This window comes from Protopterus annectens, chromosome 2.part2 (genome assembly GCF_019279795.1).
Source record: "Protopterus annectens isolate FY-2018-M chromosome 2.part2, PAN1.0, whole genome shotgun sequence".
Lineage (NCBI taxonomy): Eukaryota > Metazoa > Chordata > Ceratodontiformes > Protopteridae > Protopterus > Protopterus annectens.
Genome location: NC_056730.1, coordinates 1,083,726,662 through 1,083,754,067, shown reverse-complemented (window position 1 = coordinate 1,083,754,067; position 27,406 = coordinate 1,083,726,662). Strand labels below are relative to the sequence as shown.

At 38.9% G+C, this 27,406-nt stretch overlaps 1 protein-coding gene across 1 annotated transcript in view; it reads left to right on the top strand.

Annotated features, from left to right (window-relative positions):
- GNE (glucosamine (UDP-N-acetyl)-2-epimerase/N-acetylmannosamine kinase) overlaps positions 1 to 27,406 on the top strand; it is an 852,948-nt gene that overhangs the window by 408,680 nt on the left and 416,862 nt on the right. The window contains exon 5 of the mRNA XM_044064307.1: positions 250 to 462. Coding sequence (XP_043920242.1) covers positions 250 to 462 — 213 coding nt within the window. The remainder of the gene's footprint in view (positions 1 to 249; positions 463 to 27,406) is intronic.

The following is a 27,406-nucleotide window of genomic DNA, read 5'->3' as shown; positions in this document are numbered from 1 at the left end:
GAATTATGCAGATGTAGTAGATGCAGGGAAGTAAATATTGTGGGAAGAAATATCCAGGGAATTGTTATAGGCATTAGGCCGATAGCCTAGTACCAACCTATGAACTTATGTGAACTGTTATTAATGTATCCCCTTAATGGCATTTTCATTACATTTTCTTATACCTTTTGCATTGCAGATGTGTATTTATTGAGTTTATTTTGAATTGTGAATGTTAAAATAATCATAACTGGAAATGTTACTTTACAGGTAGTAAAGAGATGGTACGAGCAATGCGGAAAAGGGGCATAGAGCATCATCCCAATTTTCAAGCTGTGAAGCATATCCCTTTTGAGCAGTTCATACAACTTGTAGCTAATGCTGGCTGTATGATTGGCAACAGCAGCTGTGGTGTTCGGGAAGCAGGTGCATTTGGTACACCTGTCATTAATCTGGGGACTCGTCAAACTGGACGAGAAACAGGTAACGAGCCTTTTGTGTTTATATTACAGTGACAGCAAAGAGAACACTCTTTTCTACATTGTATTCTGATCAAGAAGGCCTTACAAGAAATTGGTTTCACATTGTAACGTCAAAAGTAGGCTTTCTCCATTCTGTTTGTTAGTTTGAATGCCCTGCTGTACTTGAATGGTCCTGTGCACCTGTATTCACATTCATAGGTTCATAGCTAAATACTAGGCTAACTGCCCTATAGAGCCATTTAAGCCTAGCCAATAATCTGAGACCAGAGTTGCACTCTGTACCTTAGCTTTGAGATGAAGACCTTAGCCATTATGCCAGACAAACCCACAGGTAAGTACTAGGTTAGTTGCCCTTATATGCAATAAGAGCCACACGAAACCAAGTAGAATAAAAAAGTAGGATCTGGACTGACAGCAAAGAAAAAACTTTTAATCCAAATAATCCACAGCACAGTAGGTAAAAAACAATAATCCAAGTAAGCGCTTTCGTTTGTCGCACTGACAAACTTCTGACAATGAAAAACATCACTTACTTCTGTTAAAACCATTTGAAATTCTCTCCTTGCAATGTTATTGGTCCATCTCACTGAAAATACGTGATGCCAGCAAAATGACCCCCCCCCCATCCTAAGCACACAAGGCTGAAGCATATCTTAAAGACATAGTAATGTAAAATGATAGTAAATATGCTTATATACCTCAATCAAATACATTTTAAAAACCCTAAAACATGTTGGAAAGCACGATAAACAACCTAGATACTAAAAATGCATATAATACCTACATAAGTAGTTGTAAGATATTCAAATGAATAAATAATTGCATGTATAAATCAACCCATGATAAAAGTACATAGCAAGTACAAATAGCAATTAGTGCAAAGGAGCCAGTAATAAATGAACAATGTAATAAATGCGTGAATAAGCCAAGAATGAATAAATAAAACCACTATTGAGTATAAAACTAAAAATAGTTGAATACAGTTGTATTAACTCACAAGATCCATCACTGAGCCTAAAATGAAGAGTTATAGCCACGATATACTGAACCCAAGCATAACTAGCAGTATATGCATGTATATATTTATATATGTAAATTAGATGTTATAAAATATTGTCGACGTTGTGAATAATAATAATGGAATAAGGGGATTTTAATTTTAATATGCTGTAAAGGGAAAGGGACTCATTCAAGCCTGGCCAGGAATGTGCGCACAGGTGAATTTGCCACCCCAATTCCATTTTTTATAAATGAGCTGGCCATGCCCCCCCCCCCCCCAATCATTGTTTTTTAAAATATCTAAAACAATGAATTTAAATTGGTGTGTGGGGTTTGAACAAATATGTTTTGCTAAGGCATTATTTTCAACTTTGTCTTCAATAGCTCGTAGATGTTCGCCCATCCTTTCTTTCAATTTCCTTTCTGTTTTTCCAACATAAAATGACACGCAGTGGGTACTTATGGCACAATAAACAACCTTTTCAGAAAAACAACATTTTCCCATAATCTTTACCTGTTGTCCATTTACAAAAAAACCTACAAGTTTCTAAAATGAGGTTACAAAATTTACATTGACCACATTTGAACATGTAGCCTTGACGGTTGTTATTAAAAGTATTCTCAAAACATCTCTTAAGGTTGTAACCTTTTTTGTACACAATAGGGAGATTTGTGTCTAATTTATTCCTAAGCAGAGAATCATTGAGAAGAAAAGCCCATTTTTTCTCTAAGATAGATCTAATAGCAGAGCTATCACAATTGAAGGTAGTAACAAAACTGCAGTTAAAATTCCCATTAATAAGATTTTTGTTATTGGTAAAATCAATCTGATTATTCTCTGCATTAATGTGAGATGTTGTTTGATATTCATTTTCATTGTTACTTAGAATAGGAATATTAGGGTTTATTTCTTGCACAATGATTTATTTTGCTAACAGTGGTTTAAAGTGACCAGTGCTTCTCTTGGTGAGAACCTCCTGCATTACATCATCTACCAAGAAATTTGGGTAACCTCTATGTAAAAACATAGTTTTTAGAAATTCACACTCGGATATGAAGTTGTCCCATTTAGTGACCATTCTAGCTGCCCTCACAAATTGTCCCTTTAGGACACCTCATTTCTGTGGATATGGGTGGCAGCTTTCATAATGCAAGAAACTATTACTATAAGTTTCCTCACAGAAAATTTCAGATATAAAGGAATTAGTTTCATAATCTTTTCTCAATAAAACATCTAAGTATGGAATCTGATTGAAATCCTTAACAGCTGTAAATTTTAAAAAGGTGGTGGTTTGGTTGATATAATTCACAAAGTCGTCAATTATTGTGTCTTCACCCTTCCACAAAATAAAAATATCATCTAAAAAGCGTAAATATATCTTACAATACTGAAAAAATGTAGATGGGAAAATATATTGTTCTTTCCATACACACATGACTATATTTGTATAAAGGCCTCCACACAGGGAAGAAACCCATAGCTACTCTCTCATTCTGTAAGAACAATTTACCATTGAACATTATAAAGTTATTTTTAAGTATAATGTCCAACAGTTGTCCGTACAAGTTGATTTGACTTTGTGTTAAGCCCCTTTTAGCCAGGAAACTATTTACCTATTCAATACCAATCCCATGTGGTATGACGGAATATAAGTCCTTTACATCCCCAGTAATTAATATATCTGTCTTATGAAATTGGGCTTGTTTTATCCTGGTTAGAAAATCCCAAGAGTCTTTGCACAAGTGAGATTCTGCCATAACATACTGATTTAATTTTCCATTCAAGTATTTGGCTATAGGATTAGTTATCAAACCTTGTGCATCGACAATAGGTCTCATTGGTGGTTTTAAAATGTCCTTATGGATTTTAGGGACTCCAAACAAGATAGGTGTCCTGGGATATGTTACAGTCATGTAATTTAACTCATCCGTATCAATACTACTTTCAATAAAAAGATTGTATAAGATGCCTCTTATGCATCTATGTGCTCCATTCATTTAATTTATTGAACTTGGGCTATAAGTATGACTAGTTAAAATTTCTTCCATGTTATGTAGATAATCACTTTCATTAAAAATAACTGTACCACCCCCCCCCTTATCAGGTTTAATTAACCTGATATTTTTAGAGTTCATTAACATTTTTAAAGTATTGTTTTCAGTTCTAGTTAAATTGAACCTCCTTTTACAGTTTTTGTCAATAGTTCAGAGGTCCAATTCACACATTTTTTCAAAAACTTCTAAATTGGGGTATAGTGGTGGGTTATATGTACTAGAAACATAAAATGGGTTGATCAATTGCGTATTCGGCTGAAATAAAATTGACAATTGGCTCCTACTCCTCTTCGGGCGGGCCCACTTTCAGGGTGATGGTGAGGGTGCTTGCTTCTAGCAATCCTCCTCCGTTGGTTATTCCCCCAGTTCCTTCCGAATCGCAGCTGTCAAAGGCCACCCCCCCCCCCAAGACTCCGAGAGCACAAAGCCCAGGAAACCCCTGCCCAGGGTATTTCCCTTTCTGAGTCTTCAGATGCTCCCACCGAAGAACCCCCTCCAAAATGGGTATGTAAGAGGAAACACATGGACTCCCTAGAGGAGTCCCTCATGGATGATACGGACTACGATGATGGGGAAGGGTCCCCATGGTCACCCCTGATGATGTTTCTTTCGGAGACATCATGGAGATCTTAAAAAAGAGGGGTGACTAGAAGTCCTCCAACCCTTCCTCGGAGGAATCCGTATTCCTGCAGGCCTTTCACTCTCAGCCCCCTACTTCTTGGGTGACCCCCCCCCCCGCCGATGAGTTGGTTAAACTCATCGTGCAATAGGCATGGAAGAACCCTGACTGCACTGAGGCCATTCCCAGGAGATCAGACAAGGTACTCTCCCCTCCAGAGGATCATCGCCATTGGTCTAGAGGTTTGCCAGTGGACACTATGGTGGTGGTGGCGGCAGCCACGAAAAAGGACCTTGCAGAAGAGAGTCCTGCAGTTCACCTGCCTAACAGAGACTCTTGGGCATTGGACAGGTTAGGGAAGCAAGTTTTTGTGTCAGTGACCTTTGTAGTTAGGTCTTTGAACTTTTTGGCACATTTTACAAGGCTCCAGAGAGATCTTATCTCCGAACTCTCCAGACCCCTCGCGGGCCAAGTATCAGATGGAGCACGAGATAAAGTTGCTTCCCAACTTGCCTCCCCAGAATCAATATCTAATTCATCCATGAGGTTGCTGTCACATGCAAGCGAAGGAGCAGCTAGAGCTGCGGGTGCAGGCATAGTCATGAGACGCCACACCTGGATGCGCATTTGTGACCTCGCGGACTCCTTCAAGTCTTCCTTTCTAAATGCCCCTATCAAGCCATCAGCTCTGTTCGGTGCTAAGGTCAAGGATACATTAGCCAGGTGCGAGCAAGACGGGAAGACCTTGTCTGCCGTTGGCTTATGCTTTTCCAAACCTCAGTGTTCCTTTTCCAGGAATCAGAGGAGCGGGAAGATGTGGCACAAGAAGTCTCAAGGTCCTTTCCGATATGCACGTGGTGAGGATTCCTCCAGAGGCAGAGGGGGTTCCAATAATGGAAGACATCCCTTTCGGGACAGAGGGGGTCCCCAGAACCAGGCCACCAGAGATTCCTTCTCGGGTAGACCATATCAGTGCTCCTGAGGCACTGCCCAATTGCTTTCCTCTGGAAGCAGTTGAGGCGGGTATTTCTCTGCACCAAGCTGCCTGGCTCTCCATTACAACGATCAGTGGGTGCAGAGAATCATTACCAGAGGCTACCATATTCCCCTAATAGCTTATCCAAGACCTCTGAAATCCCTTCCCTATGTTCCACCCAGTCAAAGGGAGGAGGCAGCTTTCGAAATTCAAAGGCTATGTCGAAAACGAGCCATCCAGCATGTCCGCCCAGATCAGTGCGGATCAGGGTTCTACTCAAGATTCGTTTTGGTGCCAAAGAAAACAGGGGACTGGAGGCCCATTCTGGATCTCAGCCAACTAAACAAATTGATAGTTCAGACCAAATTCAGCATGGTCACGATTCAAACCATCCTCCCCTTTCTGCGGGAGGGTGTGTGGATGTGCTCATTAGATCTCCGGGATGCGTATTACCATATCAAGATGGACAAGCACTCCAGGAGCCTCCTTCGCTTCTGGTTGGGAGCCAATCACTACCAGTTCAGAGCCCTGCCTTTTTGTCTCTCAACGGCCCCCGGAGTGTTCACGAAATGCCTTGCAGTGGTAACAGCTCTTCTGAGACTTCAGGGATTCCAGGTGTTCCCGTACCTAGACGATTGGCTCCTTTCTGCCCCCACCAAGCGTCTTCTGGTCAGGGCGCTCCGCTACACTCTGGTTCTAGCGGAGTCACTAGGCATCACCATACATTGGGAGAAATCCAACCTTCAGCCCTTACAATAACTGGAATTCATAGGGGCAATATTCAACACTCACTCAAGCCTGATCTCACTTCCTATCCACAGGCTTCAGAGACTAAGGGCACAAGTTCAAGTGATACTCTGTTGAAGAAAGGTGTCTGCAAGAGAAGCCCTCCAAGCCTTGGGCTCTATGGCTGCAGCCATCCCTATATTTCCCTTAGCCAGACTACACATGAGATTACTACAATGGCTCCTTCAGGCCCAGTGGATACCCAATCTTCACCCCCTGGGCTCACAGATTCTCATCACCAACACTTGGAAACTAGATCTCCTTTGATGGATAAGTATGGATGAAAATCTTTGGTGTCGCCCCTTCCAGTCTCCCCAGCACAGCGCCACAGTGACCACAGATGATTCCCTGATGGGGGGGGGGGCACTTCCAGGGAAAGTCAGTCCAAGGCACGTGGTCCGATGTAGAGGTCAACTTGCATATCAATGTCCTGGAGTTAAGAGCGGTGCTATTGGCATTGCAAGCTTTTCATCCGCTCCTTCCATCCGGAACGATTGCTGTCCAGTCAGACAACATATCCGTGGTCTGGTACATAAACAAACAGGGAGGGACCACATCTTACCCCCTATGTCGCGAAGCCATGAGAATCTGACAGTGGGCAATAGCTTCCAACCGTTTTCTGATCGCAACGCATATCCCGGGGAGCTCCAACATGATTGTGGACAGGCTGAGCAGATGCATTCTTCATCCTCACGAGTGGTCCACCCATGTGTGGCAGCGGAAATTTTCAGACGTTGGGGCCAGCCATGCTGCGACCTTTTCGCCTCTCCCTAAAATGCAGCAGCTACTTTGCCCTCTTTTCCCCTCTCGTGTAGTCACCAATATATGCTTTGATCCACGATTGGCCCACAGGTCTCCTTTATGTTTATCCTCCAATTCCCCTTGTTCTAAGGAAAGCTATTTGGTTGAGAAGCAAAGTGATCTTCATTGCCTCGTTCTGGCCTCATCAGGTGTGGTTTCCCTTCCTTTGACCTCATCTGTTACAACCTCCTTGGATCCTAGACACTCGTCAGGACCTCATATCTCACCCACAAGGGCTGACTCCCCCGAATCTGTCCACTCTCAAGCTGACAGCTTGGTGTCTCCACTTTCGTTAGTTGCCAGGCAGGAAACCCTCTCCTCACCCGTCTGTGATATTATCTTGGCCTCTCATAAACCATCCACCAGGGAAACCTTACAGGGATAAATGGAAAAGATTTTCTGTTTGGTCATGTAATCAGAAGCTAGACCCATTCTCAGCCCCCGTAGCCACTGTTCTTCATTATCTGGCTAAACTGTTTGACATTGGGGCCTCAGCTTCCACCATTTCAGTCCATGTAGCAGCTGTTTCCAACTTCCATAACGGGTCTGATGGAGTGCCACTTATTTCTTCTCACCTTTGCAAGACCTTCCTTAAGGGTATTTTCCACAGCAGGTCTCCCATCAGACAGCCGGTGGAGGCATAGAATCTGTCCTGTGTTCTACAGTCTCTTTCTCTGCCCCCTTCTAAGCCGGCTGTGACTTGTGATCTAAAATTCCCGTCATGGAAATCCTTATTTCTGGTGGCTATAAATTCAGCCAGAAGAATTTCTGAATTACAAGCATTATGTATCAAGAGCCCTTATCTGATCTTTCATAAGGACAGAGTATCACTTCGTACTAACCCATCCTTTCTCCCCAAAGTGGTTTCTGATTTTTCGATTAACCAGTCCATTGAGCTCCCTGTGTTCTTCCCAAATGACTCTAACAAGAGAGAATAATGCCTACATTCCTTGGATGTTCTTAGATAATTACGTTTCTATCTGGACAGAACTAAATCCTTTCGCAAGTCGGATCAACTTTTCATTTCCTGTACGGGGTCCTAGAATGGGAGGCACAGTATCGGAAGTTACTTTGTCTAAATGGCTCAGAGATTGCATTGCCTTCACATTTTCACTAACAGAGGAATCTAAACCTGGCCAAATCTCCCAACATCTCTCTCACTCCCAAACCTGATCCTTTCCTGCTGAACAGATGCAGGAGTTATTGTTGCCAAATTAACCAGTATCTGATCACCTTTTACTGTTATATATTCCTCTCTACTAGTAGTAAGTCTAATATTGGCAGTGGTGGTGGAGGTGACAGTATCACAAATAGTCATCATGTTGCTACATCCAAATTTTGTTGCACTGCTAGCAGCCCTTAGGTAAGCCTCCTGCTCAATTTTCCATGCTTCTCTCCAGAGTTCACCAGGCTTGATCATTGTAGCATTTTTAAACTTGTCTTATAGGTTCATAGGTAGGTACTAGGCTATCGGCCCGAGGGCATTTATAAGCCTAGCCAGAGTGTGTCGGCTTTCGCCGCCCCTATTGATCAATTAACCGAGCCTCTGTCAAGCAGAGCCAATGAAGTGATCCCAGGGGTGTATTTTCTGTTACCCATCCACTCGTCAAGGCTTCTCTTGAAGAGTGTTAGTGAGGGGCTCTGCCTAATGTAGTTAGAAATTTTGTTCCAAAGCATGAGGAGTCTCTGTGACAGGAATCTGTCCCTCCAGCATGTTCTATTTATTGTTGTGGCAAGGTTTAGCTCACTAGAGCGTGTGGCTTGCAGTGACTTGGATTTCTTTAGGTGGAGCATGTCCATCAATTCTGAGTTGGACATGACTTTGTAAGTCAGGCAAAGATCACCTCTGAGTAAACGATATGCCACTGAGTACAGCCGGAGTTTTTTCAGTCGGGCTGCACAGGACATATGTTTGATGCCAGTAATCCTCTTGGTGAGGTGCTTTTGTGGTCTTTCAAGTTGTTGGAAGTGTCTTGTGAGGTACATCCCAAATGGGGCATTGTACTCTATGATGGGTCTGATGAGTGACGAGTAGAGGGGCACTATAACCTCTTTATTTCTAGATGCGAACCCCTTAGTAATTAGATGGGCCACATAGAAGGATTTCCTAACTACTTTGGCAATATGATTGTCAAAGGAGAGATTACTATCTACCTGGGTCCCCAGATCTTTTATTACCCCTTTTGTATTAAGGGGGCTGACACCTATGTGGTAATTCGTGGGTGTTTTGTTTTTCCCAAACAGGATGACTATGCATTTTTTGGCATTTAGCTTGAGACCATAACTTTGACACCAGGCGTCTGTCTCAGTAAGGCCTTTTTGGAGGATGTCTGTGTCAGCCGGAGAGTCAATTATGGCTCCCAGTTTGCAGTCATCGGCGAACTTGGTTAGCCATAGTCCTCCTGTGTTTGCCTGTACTGAGAAATATATGCCGAACAGTAGGGGTCCCAGAACCGAGCCTTGCGGGACACCACTTGTTACTGGTTTAGAGTCAGACCTGGAGCCCGCTATTCTTACTGTGTGAGTTCTGTCTGTAAGCCAGTTGACAACCCATCTTGTGACGTAGGGGTTTATGTTCAGGCTGGCGAGTTTTTCTATAATACCCGAGTGAGGAATGGTGTCGAACACCTTGGCGAGATCAAGGTAGGCTGTGTGAACCACCTTTCCCTCGTCTATGGCCTTGGTAACTGTCTCAAAGAATTCAGCCAGGTTTAGTAGGCATGATCTGCCCTTAACAAAGCCGAACTGGGTTGGGTCAAGTGTTTGGAGGTTCCCAATGTCTTTGTTAATGAGTTCTATGATGATGCGCTCCATAGCCTTGCAGACCAGGCTAGTCAGGCTTATGGGGGTGATAGTTACCAGGGTCAGTTGTGGCCCCTCCTTTGTGGAGCAGAATAACCATTGCTGTGTGCCATTCTATGGGCACATAGCCTGTGGAGAGGCTGAAGTTGAACAGCATGTTTAGGCGGGGGGTTAGTTCGTTCTGTAGTTTGTGCAAGATGCAGCCTGGGACACCATCTGGCCACCATCGATGCTGTGCTTTTGGCTTTTGAAAGGACTGTTTTCACCTGTGCTTCTGTCATTTCTGGGACACTACACTTTTCCGGTATTGTTGTGGGCCCTTTTGAAGGTGAGAGGGAGGTGAAGTTTGCACTGAATCTATCTGCCAGTATGTTGGCAATGTCAGTAGGTTCAGTATATTTTGTGCTATTTTGCACTATCTCAGAGCATATCTGTGAGTTGCCACTTAGATTCTTGACATAGCTAAAGAAGGCTTTGTGGTTATCTTTCGAATCCTTGGCTATTTTTTTTCAAAGTTAGCCTTGGATGATTTTATGAAGGACCTTAGTTTCTTACTGATACTGATCAAGGATGTCTTTCCTTCTTGGGATTTGCTTTTTTTCTGAACTAGTTTCCTCCTTTTGTTGTATAACCTGTTTATGGCAGGGGTCCACCAGACTGGTTTCCTTCTCTTAGGGGAGTGAGTCTTGGTTTTGCTAGGGATGGCACGATCCATGCATCCTTGTAGGTGCTCATAGAGTGCAATTGTAAAGGATTCTGCATCTTGGGCAGTGTTATCCTTTAGCGTGGGAGCTGTGAACTTACCACCTCTGCCTTAAGTAAGGTGAAGTTTGCTTTAGAAAAGTTTTTCACTGTGGTTTCCTTGGTTGGGGGTGGTGGTGGAGTGTGGACATCCAGGGTGATTAGTTTATGGTCTGATCTAACCAGTGACGGGTTGACCTCCGGTATGGAGCACCTGTCGCCCATGTTAGTGATGACCGGGTCCAATATGTTGTGGCCTCTGATAGGGGAATTTACCAGCTGATCCAGGGCATTTTGAGTTGATAAATTCCAGGAAGCGCTGAGCCTGGGAGTTTGTACTCAAGTAGTTTTCCCAGTTAATGGTAGGGTAATTGAAATCTCCCAAGATCAGGGTGTTTGGTAGGACCTTCATGTTTTCCAGTGTCGGCAGAATGGTGGTCTTGGGTCATGGAGGGTGATCTGTAGTAGGCCACAATTTGCATTGCAGATTTGCCCGATGTTAGTTGCACATGGATGATCTCAGAGGTATCATGCTGCGCCACTAACCTGGAGGTGTGGGTATCCTTGATGAATATGGATACACCCCCTCCTTTTGTGTTTCGGTCTGTGTTCTGTGGCCGAAATGTGTGGTATGAGTTGTAGCCCAGTAGTGCTGGGGTGCTCTCTGGAGCCTTGAACCAGGTTTCAGTTACTGCACAGATGTCGACGTTCTCCATACTTAGGAGTGCTTCGAGCGCATGCATTTTGAGATTTAAACTCCTGGCGTTGATTTATGGTCACTCTTACCAGTGCTTGCTAACATTTCAGTTCTTCAAAACCAACACTTGTTTATCAGCATGGGTTCTTCCACATATTCCCTTGCCTACATGTGTCTGGTGCAGGTGCCTCATGCGAAGGATCATTAGATGTTGGTCTCAAGTTAGGTATAGTTAAAACAGAGGGCTAGATAAGCTTATTGTCTCCATTTGTCATCAAACAAGTGCTATATAATTTAATCCGCGTTTCACTTTTTTCTGTTAGTGTCTGTACAAATATTATTTTTTGCAAATCACTGTAATGACCATAGCTAGCACTTTTTCTTACACTTCAACAGGTCCTCAACCTGGAACCTTATCTCCTTCATCTGTAAATCCTCTCCAGTGATCTCAGCTACTCTGAAAGGACTTCAGGCTTCATATTCACAAGAAGTACATTTCTTTGCAGCCCCCTAGAAGATCACTGTTTATGTTTCTGTATTTCCCTTCTCTGAAACAGGAGATGCCATGAGAGAATATTGAAGGTCCTACTCTTCTTCTTCTTCATTACTGTGAGGAGCATTATGAGGACCATTTTATATATGGCTGATCTCCTCTCATATATACAAAAGGAAGGAGTCAGGACTTCTGGACCCACCTCCCACACATCTACAGATGCTGTTGGTATTGCATGAAAAATGCAGTTTGCCCAATAAACTGTTTCACTCCACAAGATACTTGTGAGAATTTTTTGTTTTTCCTCTATCGACCAGGTTAGTCCCACTAGACGAATAGCCTCTTTTCAGGGGAGACCTGAGGTGGTGGTTATACTACTTTGGGAAAATTAGCCAGGGCATCAAGGACCTTCAGTTAATCTTTTCGATAGGTGTGTGGTAACGTTTTTGTCCACCTGAGCTACCAGTTGAAGCAGATGAGACCTTGGTTTAACTTCTCATCTGAAGAATGACATTCAGGAGTAAAGCATCCCTTATGCTGCACTGCAGTATTAGTATTCAGTCTGCTTGGTGTAAGAATAGAACCCACAGCTTTCGACACCAAACAATAATGTGCTACCTGTTGTGCTACTAACACTGGAGCAACTAGCTAAGAGTCCTATTTCAGAATACAGTACTGAATCAGAACCCTTAGGTAGTTATTCCAGTTGTTGATACTTTGAGGATTTCCCAAGTTATAAATACATACACCCAGTTGCAGATGCGGTTGCAGTGTATAGAAGAATGCAGATTTAAAGTTTAAACCCAGAAAGTAATCCAACAAGACTCTAAAAGATATTCAGACAACTTAACCTCCTTCCAGTGAATCGCAGACGAGACATCTCTTTCATGGAAGCTTTTTGTAACAGGACTCAAATTTCATAAGTTCAGTTATAAAGCTTCTGACCTACTGGCCTTCATGAAGATTGACTTTTGTAACCCCATTTTGATATTTTTCACTTTTGTAACCCCATTTTGATATTTTTCAGCTTCCCATGCATGTCTTCTTCATGTTTTGTTTTGTTTTTATTTTTGATATTTACTTTATTAGGTCCCCCAATGTGAAGGATAGCTTTGAATGCTTTAGATAAACAATATGTCTTGTCAGAAATGGTGCTGTTACGTCTCAAAGAATATCACAAGATTCAAAAGGCAAGCTATCCCTTTAACAACCCCCTGATGTTCTTTATCTAACAGAAATAGGTTCATGTGTCATTAACTCTGTGTTTTTATTTAGAACACTGGTTAGACTGAGTGATCTAAAATCGCTTGGGTGTATTGTGGCCCAAATCTTGGTTGTCACTCTTTTTTAATCCTTTCTCAGATAAGGGAGCTCAGGGATGTGACACAAACCTAGAGTTTTTGAAGTCCTTGATAGTCCTTTTCCAGACATGGGAGCTCTAACTTGTGTGGTATGTGGGGATCCAGTTACTTACATCCTCCACTCTGATCTTGATGTCATTACAAAGACTTAAGGATGAATATGAGCCCCCAAAGAGACTTTTAAAGTCAGGGAAATGGAAGAGTGAAAGTAAATTTGATGACTGAAATGGACAGTAACCAAAAGAAAATAGGACTGTGGCACACTTTTTTTCAGATGGATCAGTGAAGGCCACGATAGAGGAAAGGTATTTGTTTGCATAATAGGAGGAGTAGCATTCTCACTGAAAAAGGTAAGTAAATCAAAAGATAATAAAAAGGAGTTAAAAAAATGTTTGTGTGCACTAAAATTGGAACGGATGACAGGAGCAGTGGTAGATAATTGTATTCAGTTTTCACTGGATGTGAAGGTTAAGGATGGCAACATGCTTCTGCAAGGAACTGTGATAGTACAAAAAGAAGTGGAAATGTATGATTATTGGGACTCAAACTTATATGAGGTTAATTGAAATGTTCCAGCATTTTTGGACAGAACAAATCTCATCAATTTCAAGGTGTTTGAAGTGATGGGCTTTGAATGAAAGGGCAAGATTAACATGATCCTCAAGAGGGGAGAATGTATAGAGCAGACAAGTGCTAGGGCTAAGGTTTTGTTATGCTCACAGTGCAAGTGAAAGTTAGGAAGAAGGAGACAAATGCATATGTTTTAGACAGTAGCAGGGCAAATTTCAGGAAATAGTTGTACTGAATATATAGTTGTACTGAATATGAATATACCTATACTGCGGTGGTGGTGCTGCGGTAGCGTTGTCGCCTCATAGCAAGACGTTGTCCCGTTCGATTCTCAACTAGAGCGTCTTCTGTGTGGAGGCATACGTGAATGGGGCGTGCCTTCGTTGAAGGTTGTACGTCAGGGCTGGTAACCCGGTATGTAAAAATCCACTACAAATCATAAGCGAACCGGAGTTCCGCTGTGACGACCCCTAACCGGGAAAAGCCGAAAGACACAAGTTGTACTGAATATACCTAAGTAGAAAGTGATGAAGCACACAGAGGAGAGAGGTGATGATATATAAAACTGGCAGGACAAAGAAGAATGGAGGGATATATTTGGAAAAGAATGGGAACTTACAGGAAGAAAAAGGAACCTGATTGTATAAGGAGCCATCTGTGGTACTAAGAATGAAGAATGATATCCTTTCTGTAATTAAACAAACTACTTACCCTTCACAGCTTCAAAACTGCCCTAAAAAGCCACTCTTAATAGCTAATTTCTTTGTCAGTGCTCATCTTCTCTGGATTAAAATCAGCCCTCTAATAATACAACTCTCGGTACTGTCTAACAGTGATGTGAGATTACATGAGGCTCTTTATCTAGCTGTCAGACTCTTCAAAAGATGACTGTGCTGTATCTTCCAAGAATAAGACCACTCTTGGCACTATCACCACATAATAGGACCATACTCCCCTTGACAAATGCACCTGTTAGAAACATATTATATTACCTTCCTCATCCGTAATGACATACATTCTCTGACTAGATCACTACCATAACCATACCTCTCAACTGTCCAGACTTTTGCAGCATGTCCAGATTTTTGACTCATATTTTGGTCTGTTCCTCTAAAATGTTTTTTTTTTTTTTTTTTTTTTTTTTTGGCAAATTTTGGAAGATTGAAGTCACAATATAATGGCAGATATTTGAGTTTTAAACTTCATAATTTATGAAAAATGCAAACTGTGTTATTCTATCAACTTTCTAAATTTATAAGAGCAATATTTAAAACATGTCCTTGTTTTGGGGCCTCTTTCCCCCATTATTTTTGTCTTTGCCCAGAACTGTTGTGCTAAGAGGTTGAGAGGTATGACCATACAAGTAGTGTTCTATTTGTAAATATGACTGCGTCATGCTACAGTCTCCCTTGTCTGATCACTACCCAAATTCTGTTTGTCAAACCAAATCATTCTTTTGGTAAATATGTATCATGTTATGGTATTTTTTTTTCTTTCTTTCAATTATTATAATAAAAATAGTAATAGAATGAAGCTGTAAACAAAGGAACACATTTAAACTATGTATAATATATACAAAAGACCTGAATTCAGTAAAATAACATTGTTAAAGCTTAAAAATGGATGAATATCTCTATATTGTATAAAGATAAATAATCACTGGAAGTTCATTGTAAACTTATATGATAAGTTCTGGAGTCATGTTACTGTTCTTTTGTCTCTTTCTATGTATAAATGTTGTTTAAAGATATATGCATGTTTTCCATCACATTATTGCTCATTGTATGTAAAAACTGCCACTAAATTCTATAAGTTTGTATTATATGCTTCCTCATTCTGTGTAAAAGTTGCTGGTAAGTGCTGAATGTATGTATTGAATGTTTCTTTTAATGAAAAAAAAATATATTTTCTTACCAGGCCTTCACTGAAAAGGGGTTTCATACACAGCCATACTGTATCAGAAAACAAAAGCCAATAAGTAAATAAAAATAAATAAGGGTTTTAACAAAGTACTCTAGTTTGGTAGAGAGGAGAGAACAAATATAGGGTAGCAATACAGGTAAGAAGGCATAGTCAGAATTGGGAAACAAACCGGCCAGAAGTATAAAGAAATGCTAAGGAAAGACAGATCCTTTTTGGGGGTATGTAAGATATAGGGTAGCAAGGCAGTAAAGAACAAAGTCAGAACTAGGAAAAAAAAAATGGCCAGAAGTATAAAGGAATGTTAAGAAAAAAGAAATACAATTGGAAGTATATAAAAGAGAGGAATTGAAAGTCCTTTGATTGCCTCCTACCTGTGATGGTTAAACCCCAGTTTCTTATATTGGCACATTTCTTCCTCCTGGCTGCTGGTGTCTTAGGATACTTGAAGAGGGAGATGAGAGCCAGGAATGAATGCTTTAATCCAAGAAAGAGTATATTTTTTTAAACATCTTTTTAAGTCATCACATTTACAGTGTTCAATGCTTAAGTTACAATTGGTTTATATTTCAATTTCCATTGTCTGGTAATTGCTTTTGTGGCAGCCAATAGGATTAAACATAGCAAGGTCTCACTTAATCTAGGAAATTCAGATTCCAGCTGAAAAAATTGTTTCCTTAGTTTCAGCCATTTGTTTCTTCAACATTTCCGTCAAGGTAAGGATTTTTTTAAAATCTGACAAACTTACTGTATTCCCCAAAAACATGTTCCTATGTTCCTCTCTTCCCTATCACATCTCAATTATTTGTTGTCTACTTAAGGAAAAATCCTCTGAAGTGTACTTCAGGAATAAAAATACCTATGCAAACATTCCCATGCAAAAAATCCTAAACCGTCTAGACTTTGTAGCCTACTTTGGAGTACTGCATATTCCTTCCCATTCCTTCTCAGTATTCATTTGTAGACTGCCTTTCTATTTCCTTTTCAAATTATTGTCTAACTTCCTGTGATTGATTCTTGTAATTATCATGCAGTATTTTATATTCCCTACTCATTGTCCTTTTCTAACAGCATGTTGAATTCTAGACTGAACTAATAACTTAACTAGAGCTGATCCTTCACTTGCCACTCCCCGAACGCTTTCTCTTTGCTCTGTACTCTGTTATCAATCCCTTATAGGGAAGGCAGTCTCTAACCTTTGTTCTAAACTTCTGCTTAGCCTCATTCCACTCTGTTAACCTTTCTCTCCTGAGTTATTTTCTCTTAATACTGTGATTCCTTTGTTAATTTCCTCTAGTAAACTCAAATTACTTCTTGCCTATATTATGTACCCCTCTTTGCAGTGAGTCCTGTTTATAAAATCTCCTTTCTCTGCACTGGTTTAATTCTTAGAATAATATCTGGTACTTTATATGAATATGGTATTTTACATCATTTTACTCTGCTTAGAGACTTGTATCCAAAACCAAAGTCTCTCTCTATTTCTTGTGTTTACCCCACTCCAAAATGTACAAGGCATAAAAAATAATGTAGACGATTCAGTAATAAGCTAGTAAAAAATAGACTTATGATAGGTATATGGTAGTAGTTGAACATTAATGAACAGCATGTAAAAAAAAATGTACATTCAGAGTCTGAAACCATTTTTATGGTTACATATTTATATTCCTTCAAATTAAACACACTTTAAGTAGCTGGAGGTCATACTAGAGAAGTATTGAGTTAATAACGGGTAGGAAAGGAGTGCAGAAAATGGAGTTGGTGGTGGTGGTGGTGCAAGAAAGGAGAGATAAACAGACGGAAGACATTAGTTATTCACCAGGGGTTGTGCAGACACACATCTGTAAATCATTGAAATATTTTAGGCGAGTTTTAAAAACTTTTAAGCTGCTTTCTTGCCTGATTAAATTATGTTTGGAATTCCATAATTATGAAACAGAGTTTGAGTAGAGAGATATTCCGGATGCATTTTGTGATTTGGATATGGAAACTAGAGGTTTGTCCATGGTACACAGTGGTCTATTGGCTTAATAAGGTTTGACAATATTTAGTAGAACAGGACAGTTTTGAGGTTTGTATATGATGATATCAGCTTTGACAGGCTGACAAAGAGATACATACTGTGATAGCTCTAGCCAGAGGAATTGTTTTATAGCTAGGTAATGTGCAATTTTGTTTTTAGGTTTGCAGTGAATGCTGCTATTTTGTTATAGCATTGCTCCACTTTGCATTTGTATGTCAGTATGTTTCTAAATGTAGAGTGTACATGTAAGAGAGAGGGAAGGAAACATGCTTGGATTGTTGCTTTCTTGGCATTATCAGTGACAGTGTTTGCTTCTGTACTGGAGGCTAGGGTTTTAGTATTTTTTCATGGCTAATTACATATTGGTCAAATTTTAAACAATAATCATTGGTAACACTCAGTAATTTAGTGTTGTTGGGGAGTTCTAGTTTGATGTTATTGGATGAGGAGATACAGAAGGAGAATTTACTTTAAGTGACCTAGGAATGAAAAAAAAAGTTTTTATAACCACTTAACAAGAGATGTGACCTGTCTAGTCAAAGCAGATAAGAATGGTGTCATCTGCATATTGAAAATTAGAGACATCTTTTGCTTTAAATGCAGTTCATTTATAAAAATGTTAAACAGTAAAAGACCAAAAGCAGATGTGATCCCTATTGAAATGAGTTTTATAAAAATGTTAAACAGTAAAAGACCAAAAGCAGATGTGATCCCTATTGAAATGAGTGAAAATGGGGAGTATTCTTTAAGCTACTCTGCTGTCTGTGATCTATATGATGGATAGCTATTGAACCAGGGGATGGAAGAGTGATCAAGACCAAGTGAGGCAGCCTGAGAGCAATCGTATCCTGAAAATTCATGAAATTGTCTCAGAATGTTCCAGAACACCCGAATGTCCTTTTCTGGTTTTTCAAGCTCAAAGTAATATCTGTAGATAAGCTAACCCTTCTTAATTACCATACCATTTATGTCCTTGAATTTGTGGTTCCCTTATTTTCTTTGCTAATGGCTCTAATTATAAAGCAGACAAAGTAGAAAGAGGGCATCCCTGCTTGCTTCCTAAGTTCAGACAGAGTTCATCAGAGAAGAAACCTCCCACCTTTATTCTTTCAGGGAGCACAAATAATGCCATTGTGATGCTCATAAAAATCCCAGCTGACCATGGAATGCTTTTTCTGCATCAGGACCCACCACCATCACCTACAACAACCTTTTCTTATATTTTTCTTCCCCGTGGATCATCATCATTGTTCTATTGATGTTGTCAGATGTTTGCCTTCCCTCCACAAAACCACATAAATCTACATTTATCACTTTTGGCAATATTGTTACCATTCTGTTAGCTCAAAAAGACATAAACACTTTCTAAGCATGGTTTAAAGTTAAAATGGTAAAAACACATTAAAACTGTGAAAAAGCTTTAAAAATAACTAATAAATGAAAAAGAACACTTCTAGCAGGCACTAACCAAAAAGGTAGAAAAAACATTGGAAAAATTACCAATCAAATCACATGTCGAATGAATGATTTGTAATTGCATATACTTTATAAGTGGTGTATTCCTTTTGTTTGTTATTCTGATGAAGTCCCTGTGACAAAGACAAAAGCACCAAATTTATTTTATTAAAATAATTTTTATTTTTTACTTAATTTTTCTGGGCTCATTTTTTCCATGTTTTTTCTACCATTTTGGTTGGTGCCTGCTAGAAGCACTCTTTAAAGTTAAAATGGGTCTATGAAGGCAGATCTGAAGGTTCTTTAGCTTATTTGGGTAATACAGCCACCAGAGCTTGCTTGTGAGATGCCTATACCCCTACCCTTTTTTTTTATATTTTTGCATCCCCTGTATTAACAAACCTTAACAAGACAGACCTACACAAATTGTCCATGTGCTGTTATAAAATAGCTAGATTTGCAACCAACTCTTAATTTCTGCTCCCACAACTGTCACAATTAGGTTGGCTAGAACTCGCCAACTTACTAAACTATAACCAACTCACCATGGCTCATTACTTGCCGTACCACCCAAACAAGATTCCTGATCTCTCAGGCTTACACAACTTTCACAGTCCTGCTCACCAACTAAGATCCACAAACAAAGCCATTCTTGAAGTAGCTAAGTGTAGACACAGTGCTGGTGAATCCCTCTACTCCTACACAGTTGCTAAAATCTGGAATTCTCTTCCACCAGATATCAGACTGCAAAACAGCAGTCCCATTTTTTAAACCCAATTAAAAGCCCACCTCAATCTCATCTAGCAATGTAACTGTACTGACCATGGCTAAGCCCTACTACCACCATTCAAATAAATCTTCCTCTGGCACTACTCAAAGGTCAAACACATAGAAAAAACTACCATAACGGATTGTATTTTTAAAAGTTTGTATATAACTGTATATATTACTGCACTTTCCTAACCAAATACATTATATTTTCTGTTTTACTACTGAACACTTTTACTACTGTACACTCTATATTGTACACTTTTGTAACTTCTCATCATACTATGCTATGATATACTATTGTTTGCTCTATTAAGTTGTACTCATCTCTGGCTTTTGCATTTTTTATGATTGTCATGTATGTGGAGTTTTTCTCCCAGGGTCTCTGCTGAAAATGGGCTCCTGATTGCCCAGTCAGACCAACCCGGTAATCAAATATAAAAAAATAAATAAATATTGTTAAATAAAAGCTTCTGGATTTTTTTTCAAATTATTCCGTCTTAACTTCCAAGCTTCCACAGGAATACCTTCTGTTCTTGGACACTTCCCTATTCATTAATTATGCAGCACCATTTTATCTTGTCTGTTCCTATCTTAGCTATTAATTGTTGAGTGCCAACAGCTTCTTAGGTTGACATAATTAAGATTTCCATACATATTTCCATTTTTGCCTTTTCTTGGTTTCCCCATTCTACTGCTTTATACAGATTTTCATAACTTTTCTAGAATGTCTCCAGTACCTCTAGAGGGTCTTGGTTTCTTTTTTTTTTGGCATATGCTCCCCAAATTTGGCTATAATGCTTTCCTCTTTTGTTAGCCTAAGTCATTGTGCAAAAGGTTTGTCTTTTAGAGTTGAAAGTAAAATAGTTGCTTGGTGTGAGCCTTTTGAAACTTGTGTATGTTATCCAAATACTTATTTTATTGTTTGCACTCTGACATTGTTCTTCTTCTTCTTCGAAATCCCTCTTCTTCTGCAACCCTTCTAAGTAATTGGTATTACTTCTTTCTTATTTCTACCTAATTTTTAGAGTCTGTTTTATTTTATTCCACTCACCAGTTACTCCTTATGAAGTAATTTCTATCTTTCCTAATAACTCTTGAATCTTGTCCATTACACATTCCTTAAACTTCTCTTTATTAACAGTGAAGAATGTAACAGCACCTCATGTACATCATTACTGTACATTTTTATCTTGTCTTGTATTGCTGCATGATCTGATATAACTCTTTGAGGTATCTTAAAATTTTCAATTAAATGCACATGTTCGTGTGAAGTATAATTTCTATCCAGTCTAGCCCAGTTAATTCATCTTTGGGAATAATATGCAAATTCAGAGTTCTCATCTTCCGTACCAAATATTCTCATGTACCATTCTTTTGTTTGATTTTCCAGTCTAGTTTCCTCAGTAGATCCTCACTATTACAAATCAAGTTACATTCCCACCCATAGATAATATTCCTTGCTGAAAATTATGTATTATTTTTCCCAAAATTCTCCTAATCTCAGTTACAGTAGTTTAGAAGAAATATACATATGTGCCAGCATAATCCTCCTACCCTGCCAGTAACCCTTACAGTTATTGTCTCTCTTCCCTCTTCTCTCACTATTGGAACAATTTACATTTTTCCTTTGTCCCTGATATTCTGATAAATTTCCACCCTGAAGTCTTACTTTGTCAAATTTACATGCTCTTTTGTATTTGTGTGTATTGTAGAATTATAATCTGCACCTTTGCACTTTTTAATATAATTTAATGCTCTCTGTTTTTGCCTGTACCTGTAAGGCCACATACATTGCATGGTTTTGATGACTGAATGGCCATTCTGATAAAAAGCTGTCACTCCAAACTATTAAACATGACAATTCATTTGAATATGCTTTTCCAAATTGCAGCTTATACAAGCACACTAATGTTTGGCAGGCTGATCTTGTATGTATTTGCATGTTTTTATCTCTGTTTGCACCCATGTCACATTTCCCAGACTTTTCACTTCAATAAAAACTCTCAAGGGAGAAAAGTAAATACACTTTCAAAACTTCCCTCTCCTTTTAACTCATACCAGTCACACAAAGCTGTGCACATTTTCCAAAAAGGAAGTTTGTCCTTCTAAGCAGGAATAATTTCCCCAGTCACACAAAGCTGTGCACATTTTCCAAAAAGGAAGTTTGTCCATCCAAGCAGGAATAATTTCCCCAGATCTTATCTTTATTAACCTTCCAGATGTGAAAAATAGTTTGCATGATTTCAATAAGCATTAACCTTTACCCTTAAGAAAAAGTGCACTGGTATATTTAATGCATTAAAGTACTAAGGCTGCAGGGAAGGTAACCACTTTCGTATTTTAGTCCCATTCCACAGTTTCAGACTGCATTTATTTTTCACTGAACTGCTTGCCAGTGTACCTTTAAAAGTTAATTACACTGTGCCATGTAGATTTCACTCGGTACACAGTGTTCAGACCTCTCATAATTAATTGCTTAGACCAGCAGGCTCATTCTCTACAGCTAAAAGCAGTTGCTGATAGAAAAAAAAAACAGCTAGTAATTTTTGCAAATGCAAGAAAAAACCCTTGTAGAGTTCACTGAAAATACAAGGTGCAACCCTCTCATGATTCATTGCTTCTGCCTGCGGTCTCCTTGTATCCCGTATGCTAATGAAAAACAACAGCTAGAAACTTTGTAAATGTAAGAAAGAACTGCCATTCTCATGATTTTCATAATTTCTGTTGTTTTTCAAGCCTACTTGCTTAAAAATTGTCTCTGGCTTACATTAAGGGCATTGGTTTACACATTCACCACTGTAAAAGCAGAGGACAATATCATCTTTTAATTCTGCACGTAATATATACTTTTACATTCCACAGCTGCCCAAGCACCATTATATTAATTTTAACTTGCTTCTTTCCAGCCTTTCTTACCTTATTACAGTGTAAAGCATAAATGTAGTTTGGTTGGGAGGGTGGCCTAATGGTTAAGGTGTTTGCCTTACAAACATAAGGTACAGGGTTTGAATCTCACAGGGGGATAATTGGCTAGGCTTAAAGTGGCTCGCAAGGGCAGTTAGCCTAGTACTAATCTATGAACCTATGATTAAGAAAACTCCTTTCTTACTTTAATATCACTAACATATACAGTAGTCACTGATAAAACTCCCACCTCACATTTAAAATATCTCTAATTATATTCTGTAGAAAACTGCTTTATAATACAGTATGCAATTTACATCATGTCATTTTATACAAATATCAATGAGAATAATGACTTTACTTAGATACTTCCTCCATTCCTTCATTGTCCCTTTAAACATTAATTAGTTAAAGTAGGGTTTGTGCTTTACATTTCACACTCCAGCTTAAGACAGTCAACAGGCTTCCAGTCTTTTTCAGACACTTTTTAATGCAGAACAATATTTTGTATCTGGAATCCTATATGTAATGGGTATGACGCTTTACAGTTCTGTCATTTGATCAGTAATTTCTAATTAGTGCTTGTCTTCTTCTTGATCATCTCGATCTCCCAGCACCAGTTTTTGATTCAAGTCCAAGTTGGTCGTTATTCTTTTGCTCAACTATTGGACATTTTTCTGTTACTCACGCATTTTCCTTTAAAGCAATGGAATGAGTTTCACTGGAGTCTTGCTATGAGTTTTGTTGTTGTCAGAACAATGAGGAGCAAATTCTCTTCCAGCTTGCTAGCTCGTTCTTTATTGGTTAAGCTTTTCGTTATTTCCTCCTTAGCCTGTTCTGCATCCAAAAATACCTTTGATCGTCCAAAAAGAAATATTCTGAAGACAAGTGGATATCGCAATTTGAATCTTATATCTTCATCACAACATCTCCTGTTTGCAAGGGTGAACTTGCATCTCTTCTGCCTGGTGTGCAGCAAATAATCATTTTCCAAAAACATGCTGCTGCTCCTAATTTTTACCACATTTCCTTTCTGCTGCTGTTTTGGCAGGAGCAGCTTTTCTGCTGGTATGATTGCATGTTTACTAATATAGGTCTTAGCTGCTTTCCAATGGACAGATCTGGACAGTGCACTCAGTGTGCCCTCTCATTTAACAAATCCTATTGTGGAAAACCAATCCAGCTGTTTGTTTATATTTTCATAAACTTAATGCAGACTGTTCTTTCCAGGGCATCTGTTATAGCAATAAATCCCAAATTTTCTCTGTATGCTCAATCTTCTAACTTTATTTTTTGAAATACCTTTTTCTTGAAAAGCCCCGTATTCAGACAGTCTTGCCTTCATTTCAGCTTCTGATTTCTGCAGTTTTATCAAACCATCTGAATAGCTACTTAAAGCGTATTGTATTTTTCTACCCTTTTATCATTTGACTTTATATATTCCGCCAGTCTCTCCCTTATTTTAAATGCTTCTATTACTGGAAGCCTCCCTTCTACTAAAGCTGAATCTTGAACTGCTTTTTGCTGAACTGCTGCAAGACTCTTCACAGCCAGAGATTTTTCTTCTCCTTTCCCCACTAATTTTTTCTTACTCTCCCCAAATATTTTCTTTGATGGTATGATGCAGACAATGTATACTATGACTACATTTTACTCAGTTTGATAACATTTACTATTTTTTTAAACTATTCTCTTTTTTAACACTGGAAGAGTTTTAATCAACTAGCAGCTTAGTGTACAGCCATCTTGGTTGTCTGAAGTTAGATTTTTCTGCATGCTCCTCTCTTGAGGATCTCCCTTTTAATGGCCAAAAAATACTGTGAATGGCCGCTGGAAACTGTGCCAGTGCTTGACTCTGCAGCAAGCACTACAACTCCTGAACTGAGATGGCTAAACTTATGTGGGAGTAGAATGTCAGGCAGAAAAACTGAATGATTTAGTTCTGTCGTTAGTAACAATATAGTGTAGAAAGTGTGCTATGGTGGCAAGTTGCTTGGGAAGAGACAATGAGCAGGCAAGATGTTGTCCAAAATGGAAGTAGTAAAAGATCTAGGAGACTTAGAGGAGATAAGGTCCATGATCTAGATGGAGTATTCCTCCCATTTGTATTGAAATGTTTAGTAAAAGGGCTAGGGAAACTCCTAGTGGACCTTTCTAATTTATCTCTGGAAACAGGGTAGGTCTCACTTGAGAAAGCTTTTGTGGTACCACTTTTATGCAGTGGTGAACCAAGAAGGGACATGACTAACCACAGGTTAATCCACTTTACATCGTTCCATCCCAGAATGATGAAAAAATATTGATTGTTAAACTGCCAAATTCCTGTCAGTTAACAATCAGGTGGATGGATATCATCATGGTTTTGCAGTCACAAAGTCTTGTCATGTTAAGTCTGACTTTTGTGACTGGTTGACTGCCAAATATAGCTAATAGTCAAGTGTATTTGGTGTTGTTTGACTTCATCATCATCTTCAGTACTGTACCACATTGGAGGCTGATAAAGAAGCTGAAATGAACAGATGTGCACAGGACATGCCTTAGCTGAAATGTAGCCCAAAGCAAAGGATAATATAGCATTTCCACCCTCCCACACACACTGCTAACCTCAAAGTTTTCCCCGGATTGGCCTTCCTACATTCTCTAGTTTTCTCACACTTTGTCATACTCTTCAGCTTATCCTGTATCCTTTCAATGTGCACTAAATGGTCAAGTCTGTACTGTAATAATGGTAGAGGAAGTAACTGAATTAAATAGGGTTCTGGGAGCTGCTAGGCTTCCAGATGTCATAGAGTACTAGATGCACTTTCGAGCTTTTATTCCCAACATTTTGATCCAGTGATAGCCTGAACAAAATCCCTAACTAAGAAAATAAGTTCAATCTTACCATTCAGCTCTTTACTGCATAATTTCAAGACATTCTTAATAGTAGCCAACACTACAGTGTAATAATAGTGGAAGAAAAATTTGAGTTAAGCCAGCGGGCTTAGAGCTACTAGGCTCACAGAAGCAATGGGGTTCTAAATGCTTCTTTGTTAACCTTTTATTTCAGTGATAGAACAAAATCATAACTAAAGAATGAAATTCATTTTTATTTTATTTTCATTCAAGGGAAAAAAAAGTTGTTCCCAGTGCTTAAAGTTCAAAGCTAACAAAATAGTATCCATTAAACAAAGAAAATAAATGTTTGCAAGGATAAATAACACATCTTGGAATACTGCTTGCCTCTCTAGTTCCAAATAGTAGTCATCTTCTGCATACTCATTTGTTGTCAGACTGAAAGTGAAGGAACAAATGGTCACAATAATTCAAGTTACTGCAGTCATACCTACATGCAGCATGCCTGCTTGCCTTCTAACCTCTAGTCCCAAAAGAGACCTACTACCTTCATTAGACCCTGCTGATGTCAATTTGTCATGGTTTCAAACTCATTGAATTATTGATGAAATATATTGTTCGTAGTATTTCTGACCTATTGAAAAAAATTGAAATGCTTAATGTCAGCATTCAGTATGACTTTGTATTTGCATTTGCAAATCTATGTCCAACAGTATGTTTTATAAAATAGTTAAGAACTGTGATACAATTTGAATAAGAAAAACAAGAAATTTTCAGAGACCCTATGCAATATGATACTAAGATAGCATTACCCCCTTAATGCAAATAAGAAAAAAATCAAAAATGAATGGTATTTATGATAAAGTTAAAGTAGTAATTTTTTTTGTAGTGATTCTGGTAGAATGTTAAAAACACAACCACAGGATGAACCACTAGAATTTTAGAATGTTGGGTCAGGGAACATTAACAGCATTCGGAAAATCTTGATCATTGTTCAAATCATAGTTACTGTCTTATGGAGACTGGAATGCATGGTGAGCCATTCAAAACAACTTATCAACCCATATCCTGGTGTAATAGATTATGCAGCACAGCCTAACTACTCTGTTTTCCAGTACCAGCAAAAGGGGCACCAAGGGAAAGGGAGAGGCAAGAAATTATAATTATGCCTGATTTGACTGGCATTATGCCTTTGCACAATGGTTATATCATCTTTAATTACAGCCATATTTCTATAACATATTTTTCTTTGTTTTAGAAATGCTAAAATTTATAGCATTATAAACACCTTGATGTTGCTGACTCTTTAGTTGAACTCAAATTGTTTACTATGAAATTTAATTTGGCAGTACATTTTAGTGTTGATCACACTCATATGGACGCTAACCTTATTAGTAATTAAAATAAATGTGAAATGAAAAAGAGAAGGCTTATGCAGATGACATTTATGAAGTAGCCAAGGAAAATAAATATCCTAGGAAATTCAACTTGGCCACACAAGAGAAGATAGTTTTAGACTATTTAATAAAGAATATGTCAGTACATATTATGAAGCCTGATAAGTGTGGAGGAATTGTTCTTTCTGACACAGTTGATTGTTCTAGTGTTATGTTTAACATTTTGCATAGTACTGATGCATATGCACCAGTTTCAGGAAACCAGATTAATATTGTTCACAATAAAATGGGCTTGGCTAATGATGAATTTCTTAATAATAGCATTTTGTCAGCACTTACAATTTTCTTAGGATCCCTAAACCTGTGACTAATGATTTCTGGGATCCCTAAGATCCATAAAGATATTCTAAATCCACATTTTAGACCAATAGTGATGGCTTAGGGTGTCAAAACTCATCCCATAATCTTTTTGGTTGACAGGCTAGTTAAACCTATTTTTGGTAAGCATTCCCATATGTTGAAAGTTTCATGGGATATTTTATCAGCTGACATGTTGAAGGAATTAGGGTTCCTTGCAGTTGATGATGACTTATTTATGGCCCTTCCTGTGAAGGAGAGACTTACTTTATTTCATGAAAGTCTTATTGGTTGTGATTTTTCTTACAGGCAAGAAGATTAATTTAATTATGGAACATGGTTCCTTGGTTCTTGACAATAATTATATACATTTTTGAGGGTGA